General features: G+C 36.0%; 1 protein-coding gene across 1 annotated transcript in view; it reads left to right on the forward strand.

The window, feature by feature from the left end:
- LOC145261033 (deacetylase EF_0837-like) overlaps positions 1-17,500 on the forward strand; it is a 480,643-nt gene that overhangs the window by 455,955 nt on the left and 7,188 nt on the right. Inside the window, exon 4 of the mRNA XM_080119178.1 lies at positions 16,197-16,279. Coding sequence (XP_079975304.1) covers positions 16,197-16,279 — 83 coding nt within the window. The remainder of the gene's footprint in view (positions 1-16,196; positions 16,280-17,500) is intronic.

Here is a 17,500-nt window from a genome sequence, read left to right on the forward strand (position 1 = left end):
ACGTCCTCCTCCTCCTCCCTTACTACACCCTCACCTTCAACCACCCCTCCACCTCCCACGTTTCCATTACACATTCACCCGACGTTTTCTTCTTTCCAGTCTTAACCTTCGCTTTAGCGTTCGTCCTCACGTGCGTTGGAACGGCAGCTTCCAGTATTTCTTAAATACATACGCGGAGTCTTGTTCAATTCTTGCTGAAGGCATTTTACGTATTGATGAAGAAAGAATCTTTCCCTTCCCCTCTCAGGCTTTTTATCTTTGCCCCTCCCCACACACACTCCCAAATCAACAGAGATTTGATAATTCCTGTAATAATCCGATCCCTGTTGACTGCGTTGTAATGCTGCTTCTGTGCAATTCTAGGTGGTCCACTAGGTGTATCGGAATTTTTGTAGGAATTTTTGACACCCCTAACACGAAACTGCGAATAAAATATAAAAAAACTCGTAATTTCTCTTTTAAAAGTGGGTTGTTTATTTTCTTTATGGATTATACTTCCAAAATAAATTATTAAAGTTGTTTTAAAAGTAACAGAAATATTTTTTTTTATTAAAAAAAAAAAAACAGTAATGAATTATACGAACTCAATATTTTTCAATTTTTAAACTTTAAAAATCTATCAAAATTTTTCTATTGATTCTATTTTTACGATATTTTCAGGGTCAATGTGAAATTTTATGTTCTTTCCAATAAACTGAATATAATATTTTGGACAAACGTTTTTTTTTTTAATTCACTCCCCCCATTTTCAAGTGTCTATTAAAAAGTAAATAATTAATTTACTCACCAAACAATATATCACAAATTGAAGAAAAAAGGCCAATAAATAAAGGTCAATAAATAATATATTCAAATTTTTAAAAAAAGTGGTGTTTTTTTTTTTAGAAATTTACCTGTAAAGTTCGAAGTTTAAAACCTTTTTTTTTTAAAACCACGTTGTTTGTTTTTTCTTTTTTTTTATGAAACCTTGATCCTTGCTCCTTTAATTGAAAAAAAAAATTAGGACTTGAATTACATTTTTCGAGTAGTTATAAGCTTGGAAAGACAGGGGGTCGAATAATTCACGCCTCCCATTTTGAAATGTCTATTAAAAAGTAAATAATTAATTTACTCACCAAAGTGTAATATATATCACTAATTGAAGAGAAAAGGTCAATAATAATATATTCAAATTTAAAACAAAAAGAAAGTAGTGTTTTTAAGAAATTTACCTATAAAGACCTTTAAAAAAAAAAACACGTTGTTTTTTTTGTTTGTTTTTTTTAATGAAACCTTGGTCCTTGCTCCTTTAATTGAAAAAAAATTAGGGCTTGAATTACATTTTTCGAGGAGTTATAAGCTTGGAAAGATGAGGTGGAATTATTCACTATTTTTCACGAAATTTCTGACACACCTAGTGGTCCACTCTTCCAGGTTTTCATTCTCTCTTTGAGAAGGTGTTAGTTTATTGCTGATCGTCTGGGGTTGTAACATGACCGTTCCTGTTTTTTTTTTTTTTTTTTTTTTTTTTTTTTTTTAACTGTGTCGTTACACTTCCAACCTCTCGGACCCACGCGCCGTCCGGTACTATCGCAAAAAATCAAATAAAACAGGAAAGAAACAAAAATCTGGCTCGGCATTTTTTTTTTTGGCGCTTCTGCAGGACAGTGATATATTAGCAATAGAGGCAAGTCATCGACCCTTGTTCTTCGAAAGAGAAACGCCGTCTAGCGGCCATTATGTGAATCTCAAATATAAACGAGTGTTTACGATAACGAAAAATATATAATAACAAAATGAATAACACAAAAATATGAAAATCGAAACATTTACTGAATAAAAAAAATGTATCAAAATATAATTTTAATGTATTAATAGTTTTCTTTTTCAATAAGTGATTCATAATTGGAAATAAAATAATAAATATATTATAGAAACGTGGAATATTTATAGATTGTTTTTAGAATTTTTTTCGTTATTTTTTTTACGTTAAGGTTGTATAAAAATGTAGCAAAATATAATTTTTAAAACTTTAAACATTTATAGACGTTTAAGAATAATTTCTTTTTGTACAGCTTTATCGTTATTTTCATGGAAAGTATTCGACTGAGCTTCAATCTATGCCCCCCCTCGGCAAACTTTCACAAGAAACACTCGTCTACCTGAAACCACTATCAATAATTCCCCCCAACTGTGCCTAAACCTAAACGTAGATTCCATGAACAAAGCTTCTTTCTTAGAACTGCACGCCTGTGAAATTGTCTTCCGTTTTCCTGCTTTCCAGTTGACTATAATATATTTGTCTTCAAGTCAAACGTAAACAGGTTCTTGATGATCCGTTCTACTTAAGTTAACAAATTTACCGAATTTCCATTACTAACGATTACCAATCGACTACTGTACACTCTTAACCCTTATACTCAAGTGGTCTCTCGGCCTTGATAAGTGGTTATGCTTATGTAAAAAAACAAAAACAAGCAAAACATAAAGATTGTATAAAATGTATCAAAATATAATTTTAGTTTGCACTTTTAGAAAAGGAAGAGTTATCGACCCCTGTTCTTTGGTTGACAAGCGACATCTGTCGGTGGTTCTTGAAACTAAAATACACACATTCACCTCATGTCACTGACATGCAGAAGTTCTTTTTTTTAAAGTGCAAATGAAATGCATATATTCGTGGTCCCTCCAAAACAACGCACTTCATTATATTTGTTTAAAAAATTCTCTGTCTTCCCGCCACCTGACAGCGCTTTCTCGCCCTCGTATTTACACGTTTATCTTCCCCGGTCGCTTTACTTCTCTCTCAACTACGCAGAGTATTTTCTCTCTTTTTTTTTTACGACACATCTTTTATTTAGTACTAGCGGGGGGTGCACGGCGTTTCCTGGGTGTGTGTGTTAAAAAGAAAAAAAAGTTTTAGGTTTGATCCCCGAAGCCTTGACGTGGAGGTGGAAACAAAAGCCAACCACTTAACCATCTCGGCCACGAGTGACAGAAATTGGCTGGCGTGTTAAGTTAAAGGTTATGAAGTGAGTCAAAGAGGTTTGATTGACAGGTAGCCGCTTAATGAGGTCATCGCAGGAGCGTTACGGTGACGTGGCAGTATTTTATTTACTGCGGGACAGCTTTTTGGGGTTTGTTTACTTTGATCACGCACATTTTGCCTTTTATATATATAGAAGACGCAGCCTAAAGAATAAAAATAATTGTGGAATTATCTGGAAATTAACTAAGATGGCTTTTTTATGTGTGTGTGTGTGGGGGGGGGGGGTCTCCCCACGCGGCAAGAAAAAAAAAGTTTTTCACTTAGAACCGACAGTTAAAAATAGAATATTTCAGAAACATCCACTCAATGAAAAACAAGTATTTTTCTTTTACTCCAAGTAAAACGAAAAGGGGGAAAAAAGAAAAGAAAAGAAACATTTCTCTCTCGTTAAAATATGCATAAAGTAGCAACGAAAACAAAGGCAAAAAAACTTTTCACTTCATATGAAAACTGTTCAAATTTTCATCCGCCAAACAGTCGACATTTTACGATAGAGTTGTTTTGGTAAAATTTAGGTCAGCATTTTTCTCTTTTTCTTTTTTTTTTCTTTCTTCTTTCAATAAACCAACCAACTTTATTTTTTAAACATTACAAAATACGTTTAGCCCAGTTCTTTTCAATTTAAATATAGAGACAAAACATTATTTACAATTTCGTCGATAATTTTACCATGGGTTCGTTTTCTTTTTTTGTTGTTGTTGTTTTGTTTTGTTTTTAGAACGTAATTGCCAGCCGAATTCTTAGCTTGTAAATTCGAAGTTCTTTCGAAGTCAATCAGAATTTTGTTTTTTTCTTTTTTGTGGGGTTAACTTGTTATGGGGTTAAATGGTAATAAAAGAAGGATTTTTAGGAACTAAAATTAAATTACTGGCAAAATGAGTTGAGTATATTCATTCCGCAACGGTAGGACGTTTGCACACGTCCAAATTGGTTGCGTGCCAATCTCAGACTCGCGGGCACCGGTCTTGATACCGGAACTGGCGTCTCCAACAGTATATATATATATATATATATATATATATATATATATATATATATATATATATATATATATATATATATATATATATATATGAGCAAACAGTTAATAAAACATGTTAAAAAACACTTTGAAATGAGTTAAAAACATATCTAATCTGAAAAGGAACCACTTGATAAATGGATAGTCCTTAATCCGCGGAGTTTCGAAGTAATACTCTCCTTCTCATCAGAGGGTAGGAATTACCAAAATGCGGGATCGGATTTTGCATGCAGAAGTATTTGATGAAACAACAAGTAAGTCAAAGATCTTACTTGAAAACAAAATAAGTTAAGCAGAGGGAATATGGTAAATAAAAAGGTGATTACACATTAATAGATAGTCTGGTGGAAGATAAATCCAGTGACGGTAAAATCCAAATGTAAAACTTCAAGAAAGTTAAAAGAATTTCCATTTGTACAAATAAAATCTATCTATCTATCTATCTATCTATATATCTATATATATATATATATATATATATATATATATATATATAGCCAGTAGAGTTTAGTTTCCTAGAAGTACATCCAATGAAACAACATGAAACAAGGAGTGCTCAATGAGTGAACAGAGCAGGTATATTAATGTCCCCCCCCCGCTTACAACTCCCACTCAGGTTACATTCTAACTTTGTTAACGAAATAAGAAAATGTTTTTGTTTGAAATATCAGTTCTCGACGGTAATTCTTGGCCTGAAGACGTAATCCCCCAACGCGGGTGATTACAGAAACATGTATGCACATATGTAGCCATTAACGTTTGTATAAATAAATTATATATATATATATATATATATATATATATATATATACATTTTTATATATATATATATATATATATATATATATATATATATATATATATATATATATATATATATATAAGAACAAAGAATTAATAAAACATGTTAAAAACACTTTAAGTGAATTGTTCTCAATCCGCATATTTTCGAAAGAAATACTTTCCTTCTCATCAGAGGACAGGAATTAGCAAAATGTGGAATTGGATTTTGCTTGCAACGTATTTAATGAAACTACAAGTAAGCCATAGAGCTTACTTGGTAAAAGTTTTTTTTAAATAGTGAAGCAGAGGGAATGAGGGAAAAAAGAAAAATGATTTCACGTAAATGGATGGTCGAGTGAAAAGCAGAATATCCAATAACGGTTAAATCCAAAATAGTTGGTAAAAGTCCAGTATCCAGAAGTAAAAATCCAAAGAAACCGCGTTACCGGAAGATATTTCGATGTCACTCAAAAGGCAGAATTCTGTGAAATAATTCACAATTGGGCACAAGGAAAAAATCTTTCTTTTTATAATAATATCTTGAACTCACTCTTTTTTCCTTGATTAATCTTGGTCTTTCTACGCCAAAGAAGAAAAGATATATTAAAAATACAAGATAAGGCTCTATGAATGAATCATGTGATTATTGTTGGCAGGAGAGGCCACACGCAGGTTGCCAACATTCCTAAGTGAAACAGAACTGAATTCGAACTTGGCGCATCTAGGTTGTCAGGCTGCGTCGTTAACCACTTAACCAGCGTCACCTCCCCATGTGTAAATGTGTGTGCGAATCTATGTGCATGTGATATTACATCAACGCTATTTTAGGTCGAACAGACGTGCAAAGACTGATTAATTCGTGTCAAATGCCGCAACGTATCGCGAACCGACGATCTTTTCAATATTGTCTGTCGATCCTTCGCCCTCATTCCCAGGGGCACGGCCTCAGCCCAGATCTCTACTCGACTACAAAGTACTTGGCCTTCGGGACAAGATCAAAGTGTAGTATCTGTTCCGGCAGATACTGCAAGCTATGACTAGCTATGACTAGCAAAGACCAGATGTGGGGGCAACCCCACATGCCTGACCATTAACCAGCTCCCATTTCCCACCTCTCTGGAGCTGGTCCCCTTTTTCCCTTCCCCCTCCCTTCACTCCTCACATTAAAAATCGGCCTTGTGCCTAATTTGCTCAGTGGGGGAGCAAATAAATACCATCTGTTCCGGCAGATGCTGCACTTAAGATAATTTGTACCAGTCAATGGAGGGGAAACCCTCTATACTGGGACAATTATTATTTTTGGTAACCAGAGTGCCCCCTTTTTGCCTACTTTTAGGGGAGCTGGTTTTTACCTCACATTAAAAACGGCCTTGTGCCTAATTTGCTCAGTGGGGGAGCAAATAAACACCATCTGTTCTTCAGATGCTGCACTGCTATTTCTTGTTCTCTTTCGGTGGAGGAGAAATCCTTCACGACTGAGACAATTTTTATTTCTGTACCTTTTCTCCACGTTAAAAAACGACCCTGGTGTCTAACTCTGTCCTGTGGGGAGGCATAGTAAATAGGTACAATAATTGCATGACATCCAACGAAGCATCCAACCTTAATCCTAATCCTTATCCTAATCCACTGTCAGTCAGCCGGTTTCTTCAAGTGCATCCAATTCTAATCAGAAAACAAGGCATAAAATTTAGAAAAACATTTATATATATATATATATATATATATATATATATATATATATATATATAGTCGTGAGCAAAAAACAAAATAATGGGCCAAACAAATTTTTATACATTTTATTGCACTAAAAGATTGAACAAGAAAACTAAAACGAGACTAATAACACAGACCAAGACATTTACTTTTATAAATGCTTAGGATGGAATCGCATTCCCTTTTGATTTCTTTAAAAGATCAATCCTTTTAGACATGCTCTCAACCAAAGTGGAACACTGTGAAGAGGAGATGCTATTCCATTCGCTTTACACAGCTTTCTACAGTTTGTCATTGTTCGAAAAAGTTCTTCCAGCCAATACCCGAGATATTATGGACCAAATATTTTCGATTGGGTTTTAATCGGGGCTTTGACCTGGCTAAGACATCACATCAATTGAATTATCAGAAAACCATTTTTTTGTGACTTTAGCAGTGTGAGTAAGGGCTGCCAAGACAAAGCTCGTTTCTTTTAATAATTACATGAAACCTTACCAACCACCAATAACTATGGCTAGAGATACTTTACCTGAGAGCACTTTATTCAAGCTCCTTGGCTTAACGTTCACGGCAAATATGAGTTGGAATAGATACATCGAGATCATTGCCAAGGCTGCTGCAAAGAAGGTGGGCTCTCTCTATCGTGCTAGAAAGTTACTTACGCCTGAAAGTATCCTGTACCTCTACAAAACCACCATTTGCCCATGTATGGAGTACTGCTGTCACATTTGGGCTGGTGCATCTGCGACTAGTCTCTCGCTCCTGGACAGGGTCCAAAAGAGAGTCGCCAACCTGATAGGTCCCGAACTGTCATCTAAACTTCAGCCCCTGTCCCACCGACGAAATATTGCATCTCTCTGCCTGTTTTACAAGTATTTTAATGGTGGATGCTCTGACGAACTATATATATATAATGAGTCCAGTAAAAAAAAAAAAAAAAAAATTTTTTTCATTTTTCATATCAGTTCAGTTTCTCTTAATCTGCCTAGCTTTTCTACTGAAAGCGGTTTTATTTTATCTTATTTACAATTTTACTTATTTAGGAGTGGAATTTGAAGCTCATGTTCTATAATTATAAAAATATTAAATATATTAAATTAGATGTTTATTAATAAACAGATCCACCGGACCTATATATTTTTTTTTCTTAGTCTAAAGTTAATTTGGACATGTTGCTCTCTTTTGCATAATCCTATGGGCATCCTGTGGAGGGTTAACTTGATCAAGAAACGTCCTGGGAACGGCAACCAATATAACCCTACAAGCGAGTCCTGGGGTGACAGCTTAACGGTTAGAAGGAAGTCTTTCATTATTATTTATATTACAACATTTACAATCTACAAGGCACCCTCACCAAAGTTCTGCGACGCAGCTCCAGTCGCTCTCACAAAGAAGATAGGGTTGATATGACGTTAGGTGCAGTAATGGATGATCTCTGCTGAAAAGGAAGATCGTTCAAACTGGTTGTTCTTACAAGTTCACTTGTAAATATTAACAATAACAATAACCGACAATGGTTGTAGTTTTCCTATCAAATTAAGTAATCACAAGAGAAAAAAAAATAAGAATATTAAATATGTACTGTTTTTCACAGGAGAATCAAATGAAAAGAAATAAAATGTTTGCAAGTTTTATCTTTCTGATGGTTACATATTCGACGAACAGGTCTTAATCAGTTTCTTTTTCGTCAATAACCGATTCTTGCTTCTAATCGGTTAACAGACGAGTGCTTATCGAACGGTGGGGTGGGGAGTGGTGGACAGTTTTAAAACTCTCTGCAAACTCTTCCAAAAATCTCCAAATTCTCCGAATCCTTCTCTGCACGGAGTATATATTGTGGGTTGGGGTGGGTAGGAACACGCCGAAGTGTCGCAGCTAACCAATCAACGACTGCTCTATCACACCTGGGTTCGTCCTGATTGGATAATCAGCAAATTCTCCCCCGCATTCATCAGGTAATTTTCCACTAACAATGCCGATATCGTCTCACGCAGCCAGGAACCCATCTTTGACACCGATCTCAGCTCGAGACCAAACATCTGCTGATATATCTTATTTTATTGGAATTCATTATTGAGATGAGTATTATTAATTTATTTATTGCGGACTATTATCCTCATCTTTCTTAATTGTTGTTTCACGACGTTTCAGTCAAGTATTCTTTTGGCCTTAGTCAGGTGGTAACCTCGACGGGATAGGAACTTCGAATCTCCTAACTGCATTCTCAGCAATTAGTGCCATCCATAGTTGTTGTCGTCTCCCCACCTTCGGGGACCGTGGCGTAGAGGATAGAGACGTTGAATCTTCACGGTTCCAGGTGAGAATTGTCTGAAGACAGCGGTTTCAATCTTACCCATGGATAATTATATTTTAAAAACAATACATATGCCACTCCCCATTTAGGAGTACCAAATTGGTCAAATGGAAAATTATTTCCAACTCGCATTTAGGTAAAAATGCACTTTCATAAAAATAATTGAATTTATTCAAAAAGTATCGCAAACAAATACACGCACGCGCGCGCACACACATACACTGCGTGTCAAATTATTAACGAGATAACATTTTTTTAAACATTTTTAGAAACTTACCGGTAGTTTCGTATCAAAAGCTTCGGAAACGTTGGCAATGCTGAACTGCGCGTTCTGTGAAATTTTCGTACTGTTCTGCGCAATGCAAACAACTTGCCATCGTAATTGCTGAATTCACAGTATTTGAGGTGTGTTAAATTATTAACAAAGCAGTTTGTTCCGTCAATAAAATGGGTTGTAAAGGTGGTTTGAGTAGTTCTGAAAAGAGTACTATTATAGAACAGCTAGCAAAAGGTAAATCTACCCTGGAAATATCGAAAATGACCCTACAAAGGTACGTAAGAGAGCTGATAAAGGTAAATGTAGATGTTTTTTACGCCGTTTTCTACTCCAAATTAAACGTGAAGTTGTTAAGAACCCTGGACAGACAAGTCGAGAAGTCTTTGACCAAGCCGGATTGAAGAACGTCTCAAAAAGTACTCGATGTCGCTTTCTGAAAAAAGTGACAATATCTGTTAAGCCTGTGATAAAACCTCCATTAAAGTAACATCACATACAAAACCGATGGAAATGGACAGAGAACAACATGAAAACGGATTTTTCCAAAGTTTTGTTCACGGATGAAGTGCGTGTCACTCTTGATCGCCCAAATGACTGGAGCAAGGGATGGGTCCTAGATGGACGACATCGTCATCAGCGTTTAAGGCGCCAACAAGGTAGTGATGGGATAATGGTTTGGGTTGGGATTATCGGAGATATTTTAGTTGGCCCATGGAGAGTCCCAGAAGGCGTAAAAATTGTCAAATGCTTACATAGCTTTTCAGATCTTCTTTGAACCATGGCTGAAGAAGCAAAGGCTGACGTTCAGAAGAACCTTTATTTTTATGCAGAATAATGCTCCCTCGCATGCAGCAAAGAGTATTTGCAACAACCGGAGTTCTCTGAGCTACGGAAGATGGAGTTGCCTACGAATTCACCAGATTTGAACCCAATTGAGAACCTTTGGAGTATCATGAAGCAACGCCTCTATGCAAGTGGACGCCAATTTAAGAGCAAAGATGAGTTGTGGGATGCTCTCCAAGAGGTATCGCGAGGAATAACTGTTGACGAAATTACAAATTTGACTAATTCTGTGGACCAACGTCTTTTACAAGTCATTCATAAAAAAGTATAGCATATCTCCTACTAATTATGTCAACGTAGAAATTGCTATGTAGTTATTGTGTTCTAAGCATTTTTTCTAGTTCATTTAATGTTTAAAAATTATTTCAATAAACAAGTTATGGTATATTGTGTTTTTTTCTCAACGTCGTTAATAACTTGACACACTGAAATCAACAGACATTCCTATCTTCTGCCATAGTTTCGCTAATATTACTTTAAATACTTTTATTTTCTGACTGGAGTAACTGAATAGTATTGTAAGCACTTTCTAACAGTTTCATGGATTTTTATTCACTAGTTCCTAAATATTAAAAAAAATGTAAACTCGTTAATAATTTGATACGTACTATATATATATATATATATATATATATATATATATATATACGTTTTATTTTTTATTACCGTATCTTTCTGTTAAGTTACATTATTGTTTCGGCTACACGGCCATATTTTTTGGCCGTCTGTAGCGTCCTCAGACTTTTTTGGCCGTCTGTAGCGTCCTCAGACTTTTACAGTCTGAGGACGCTACAGACGGCCAAAAAAAACGGCCGTGTAGCCGAAACAATAATGTAACTTATCAGAAAGATACGGTAATAAAAAATAAAACGCATATTTGCTCTACAACAGTATTGAGCACTTTCTTCAGTTTTTATTAATTACCATCTCCACTATATATATATATATATATATATATATATATATATATATATATATATATATATATATATATATATATATATATATATAAAAAAGGCTTCCTTCAGTCTTGACAGACTATGGATACCCATTGTAAGGATGCCTGCGCATGAAATTTTTGTGGCAAGACTTGCGCAATCCCTAATCACACCTCTCCTGAGTCGACATTGCTAAATGCCGGTGGGAAGTGGAGGTTCAGGACGACTGGAAATAAATGCCGAGATAAGAAGAAAGCACATACAACGCCTAGAGTTCCCAACACCGGTTCTCGTCAGATCACCGAAGTTAAGCAACGTTGGGCCTGGCAAGTACCATATGGATGACAAGTACTCTCTCTCTCTCTCTCTCTCTCTCTCTCTCTCTCTCTCTCTCTCTCTACGCGTATATATATATATATATATATATATATATATATATATATATATATATATATATATATATATATGGTAATCTCCAAAAATACCGTTAGGGCTTACAACATGGCCGCCAGAAGAGTCATGTGATCCGGTTGATCCAAAACATGAATCGTGCAAATGGAAAACGCAGCCTTGAAGGCAAACTTTGACAAACAATCACAATTTGTTTGTATTTCATTTTTTGTTGATATAATGTTGTTATAAAAATAGGCAAACTTTGAGAAACAATCTTTGGTTGTTTTTAGTTAAAACAGTGTTTATAAAAAGTATTTTATTCTTTGTACTTAATTATTATGCTTGTTTGTCAAAGTTTGCTTTAAATTTGCGTTTTCCGGTTTCGTAATACGGCGATTCATGTTTTGGATCAACCGGATCACGTGACTCTTCTGGCGGCCATGTTGTAAGCCCTAACGGTATTTTTGGAGATTACCATATATATATATATATATATATATATATATATATATATATATATATATATATATATATATATATATATATATATATATATAATGTGTTTATTCCTCTGCGTACTTCAGTATGTACGTATATGAAAAGATATATATTATAATGTCTACAGATCTTTTTTCTCTTCCTTCTCTCTTGTGGGTCGTCCTAGTTTTTAAACCTTTCCCAACTATTTATGTTCAGTCGCGAAATGGGGTGAGGGTAGAACGGATCGGGGAGCACATGTGTTGCTTCGTTTTGGCGGCGAGATGCTTTTTTTTTATTATTATTATTTTTAATTATTTATTATCTCGCGAAACAGTAAACACACGGTGAGCCCTTTTCCTTCTTCAACACGAGCATCCTTCAGATAATCTGCAAATAACGTTTGGTTTCATTTCAAAGGCTCTCTCTCTCCTCTTCCCTCCTCTCTCGCTCTTCTCCCATTTTTCTTTCTCTTTATCTTCCACTACTTCCGGACTTGGTGGGTCCCAGACAGCTTGGGTAACAAAATATCGGTTTCATCCGTCGAAAACCACCAAAAATGGAGCGGTACTTTTTGGTTTTTATTTAATAGAAACCAATACGTCTCTACGGCATTTTTGTTTTTAAGAAGTTTAACACTGGAGAGCTTCGGCAATGCTCTGGAGGCTTCCTTGCTTTTATTTTTGACGTTTGTTCAAAATTTGATCGAATAAAAACGATATCCGAAGTGCCTTAAATAAGTGTCCAGATTAAATAAAGAACTGCATGGATAAGGACCTTCATGTGTCTATAGAGATTTTTTTGTTTGATGTCAGTGTGGGAACTGTGCTGACCAAGATGGGCATCAAGACAGTTCCTCACCCTCCCTATAGTCAAGACCTTGCTCCCTGTGACTTTTAGTTATTCCCTAAGCTCAAGGGAAACCTTAGAGTCTGTCGGTATGAGACAATTGATTAGATAAAAAAGAAAAGGCTGTGAGGAGGATCATTAACACATATGGCCCGTAGTTTTTGTTTTTTTTTGTTTTTTTTTTTGAAGGTTGGGAACCGGTTTTATTTATTACTGACAGTTTTAATTAGAAGAGGTAAAGTGTTCGTAGGATGTTTGTAGGTGTGTATGCATTGATAAGGAATGAACTTTTGTAGGCTTGTATAATTTAACAAAGAAAGAATGTTCGTAAGCGTACTTATCTTTTCGGACGATGGGGGTGGTAAGTGGGTGGCCGGTCGTGCTACTGTCGGTGATATGTGTCCTGGCTTTTAACTTGGAAGCGGCGGCTTCTTTCATCAACAGTTAGCAGCACGGCGTCTTCGTCTCCTATGTTTTTCTCCTTTTTTTTTTTTTTTTTGGTTTGTTTGAATTAGACATTGTTTAGAATTTAAGGCGTTTTGGCCCATAACATGAGAGCGTAGTCGGCTTCAGTTCACTGGTGCCTTATTTCTTTTTCTTCTTCATCTCTTTAGGTCGGGTGGGAGAATCCGTCCGTGCGTTCACTGACGCAGCAGGGCGAATCTCCTCTTCCCTCCTTTTTGGTGGCCTCATTTTATAGTGGCAAACCGGCTCCCAGTGACTGTGATATTTTAGGCCTTTATTTTAGGCGCGAAGCTCTGCCATTGGTTGATAATTCTTTTGTGGTTATCTTATTTTTCTTTTTTCAAACGGAAACGATGCGTGGAGCCATGTGCAAAAGACGATTTTTTATTTTGCCTCTCGTGGTGGATGCGTTAACATCAGATTGGCTGCCAATTCTCATCTTGTTCCCACACACACACTTTCACAAGAGGACTTCCATGCGTTCTTACAGAAGTTGTTTGAACAATACAAGTGCATTGCAACCGGAGGAGATTACTTAGAAGGGGACTGGAGTTTCATGTGTGTACTATCAATAAAAATGCCCATACAAAAAAAGATAAAGATATTTACTGCCCATGACGTCATGTAGCTGAAAGGGCATTACATTTTCAAGGTTCAAGTAGTTCACAAAACAGTATAGAACATTGTATCCAAAAAGCCATTACTATTTCAAAGGTTGCCCGGATGTGATAGGTGGTCTCTCTTTATATTATGACTAGCCTGGGTGCCCGGAGTTGCCCGGATGTTTGGAGATATGTGTTGAGCAAAAACAAAAAATGTGGTAGTAGGCAGGCAGGCAGGCTCAAACCCGTACCACGAAGAAGGAAAAGAATGCGGGGGAAAAAAGTGACGCGTTAGCTGTTGCACCCATCGCATAACCGGAAGTGACGTAGGTTTAAATTAAGGCTAGACAATCGAAAAGAAGCGATGACTTTCGAAAATATCGGCGAAAAAAGCGACCCCTCCTTGTAGAAAAGTGCCTAGTTAAGAGTGAAGGAATTAATGTTTTTGGCCAATTTTTCGATATTTGGCATCCGAAGGGCATGTTCAAAACAATACCGATCTCGTGAAAATCTGTCGCCTCTGTCGAAAGTTTTAGGCAGACATACTTGTATGCATACATACATACATACATACATACATACATACATATATACATACATACATTTAAACAGACAGGTGACATTTATATCAAAGATTCTATGACGTCATTCTATACATGTACACGAAATTTATTTAAATTGAAAGCGGACAAAGTGCAATTCTTTTGTTGAAAAAAATATCTTTGCCAAATTATACTTGCAATTTATTTATTTGCGGACTATTATCCTCATCCATTAGTCCATTTGCGGACTATAACCTCATTATGTACGAAATAATCGCGTTGACACACCGGTCTTCGTCAGCTCACCGAAGTTAGTATTCAGCTGGGAAGCTGGCCAGGGGAACAGTGTTCCATGAGCGGGCAGTTTTGGGAAAGAAGGTTTGTTCATGGAATCTGTGTTTAGAGTTAGGCACAGATAGAGAGTGGGGGATTATATCTAGTGGTTGTAGATAGTCGAGTGTTTTTTGTGAACGTTTAGCAAAGGGGGGGGGGGCATAGACTGGAGTTTAGTCGAGTACTTGCTCTGAAAACAAAGATAAATAGGCTGGCAACGTATCCTCCGTGGGAAAGAGGTTGCAGGGCATAACCTACTAGGCTTCTAAGACAGTTTTGAAGTCTATCAAGGTTGGATAGGGCGCACCGAGCAGCTCCTGCCCAGATGTCCCTTTTAGGGCGTCCCTAGATCTTATTCAGATAGAGGATTGCATTGGCAGTGAGATATCTACTTGAGCGGTAGAGTGATCCAACCATTTTTTCAGCAATATTGGCAACAGATTTTATGTATACGTTCCATTTTAGATCAGGAGCGAAGGTCAGTCTCAGATGCTTGCCAGTGTTGCATAGAGGGTGCATATTAGAGACACATTTAACTGGAACTCAGAACAGAGATGACAATGACATTTATATACATTTACATCACGACAACGACTGTGACGATCCTGGGGATTTCATATTATTATTCCGGAGCTGGGACATTTATACAGTTCTTGTTAACACAGAGGAGGGGAGATACATTACTTGAGGGGGGGGTATACAAAGTTCATTAAGATGATGACAAAAACACATTTATCTGTCCAGTTGGTGAAATGACGACACGAGACAAACAGTTACAAAATTATTTCTGATTTCTTTATTCATCTGTCGGCCGATTGATGAAGTCAGAAATTCAGACTTGTACGACTACGTGGTCTCTCTTCCACCCTACGCCTCTAAGGGGCTCCCAATCTCCAACTGACTATATCACTGTGTGTGATTGTGATTTTCTCTTATTCTCTCTCACTTCAAACCCTCGATTCAATATATTGAGAAATTACTTTGTTTATGACGTCAGAAGTTTACTGTCAACCAACGTGGCTGTTTTCATGTGTATTTTACACATGTCTGTCCAAACATGTTTTTGGCAAACAAAGAATTCCCAATTTTAATTGTTCAATATCTAACCTATTTTTACTTTATAAACTCGCATTGTCCATTCTTTTAACTGACATATTTAATATCCAGTTATTCTAAAAAGAATGGACATCGCTTTTTTTTTCTGACATGAATAATATTTAGTTATTTTTAAAAGAACTAACAATGAAATGCATTCCTAGGATTTCAATTATCCACTTGCCTACAGGGTTCGATCCTAGCCTTTTCCTAATATCATTTTCACTTTTCTAGTCTGCCTTCTTACTTACATGAGAAGGGGACACCTCCTCTTATGTAATAACAAGACATTTAGCTTCCCCAAGACAAGAGCCATTCATTTCAATTGGGGTGTAATGGGGGTCAGAAGAAGTGATGAAAGGAGAGAAACTTGCTTTTCGATGCATTAAAATTAACCACCTTTGAACTAAACTGATCTTCTCGGGGAAATTTGAATGCAGCACGGGTAACGGTTTTGCTCCGTAGTCGTTCGCCATTGCTTATGACGTAATTTAAATTTTTATTTATTTATTTTTCCCAGGAGGGCGCTACAAGCGGCAAGGAAAGCGGAAGTACCACTTATGGTGCATCATGCCATATCTACGATTCCCATCACGAAATCAGGTAAAAAAAATAATGTATAGTTGTGCAGTAGAAAAATTACTCAATGTTGCATGCGAGCAATATTTTTATGTTTGTTAGTACTAACTAACTATCTATCTATCTATCTATCTGTCTGTCTATCTATCCCAATCTTTATCTATCTATCTATCTATCTATCTATCTATCTATCTTTCTGCCTCTGTCTGTCTGTCCAATCTTTATCTATCTATCTATCTATCTATCTATCTATCTATCTATCTATCTATCTGTCTGTCTGTCTATCCCAATCTTTATCTATCTATCTATCTATCTATCTATCTATCTATCTGTCTGTCTGTCTGTCTGTCTGTCTATCCCAATCTTTATCTATCTATCTATCTATCTATCTATCTTTCTGCCTCTGTCTGTCTGTCCAATCTTTATCTATCTATCTATCTATCTATCTATCTATCTATCTATCTATCTATCTGTCTGTCTGTCTATCCCAATCTTTATCTATCTATCTATCTATCTATCTATCTATCTATCTATCTGTCTGTCTGTCTATCCCAATCTTTATCTATCTATCTATCTATCTATCTATCTTTCTGCCTCTGTCTGTCTGTCCAATCTTTATCTATCTATCTATCTATCTATCTATCTATCTGTCTGTCTGTCTGTCTATCCCAATCTTTATCTATCTATCTATCTATATATCTATCTATCTATCTTTCTGCCTCTGTCTGTCTGTCCAATCTTTATCTATCTATCTATCTATCTATCTATCTATCTATCTATGTCTGTCTGTCTGTCTATCCCAATCTTTATCTATCTATCTATCTATCTATCTGTCTGTCTGTCCATCCCAATCTTTATCTATCTATCTATCTATCTATCTATCTATCTATCTATCTATCTATCTGTCTGTCTGTCTATCCCAATCTTTATCTATCTATCTATCTATCTATCTATCTATCTTTCTGCCTCTGTCTGTCTGTCCAATCTTTATCTATCTATCTATCTATCTATCTATCTATCTATCTATCTATCTGTCTGTCTGTCTGTCTATCCCAATCTTTATCTATCTATCTATCTATCTATCTATCTTTCTGCCTCTGTCTGTCTGTCCAATCTTTATCTATCTATCTATCTATCTATCTATCTATCTATCTATCTATCTGTCTGTCTGTCTGTCTATCCCAATCTTTATCTATCTATCTATCTATCTATCTATCTATCTATCTTTCTGCCTCTGTCTGTCTG

The sequence above is a fragment of the Euprymna scolopes genome, chromosome 37 (assembly GCF_053919585.1).
Source record: "Euprymna scolopes isolate OS-2025 chromosome 37, ASM5391958v1, whole genome shotgun sequence".
NCBI lineage: Eukaryota > Metazoa > Mollusca > Cephalopoda > Sepiida > Sepiolidae > Euprymna > Euprymna scolopes.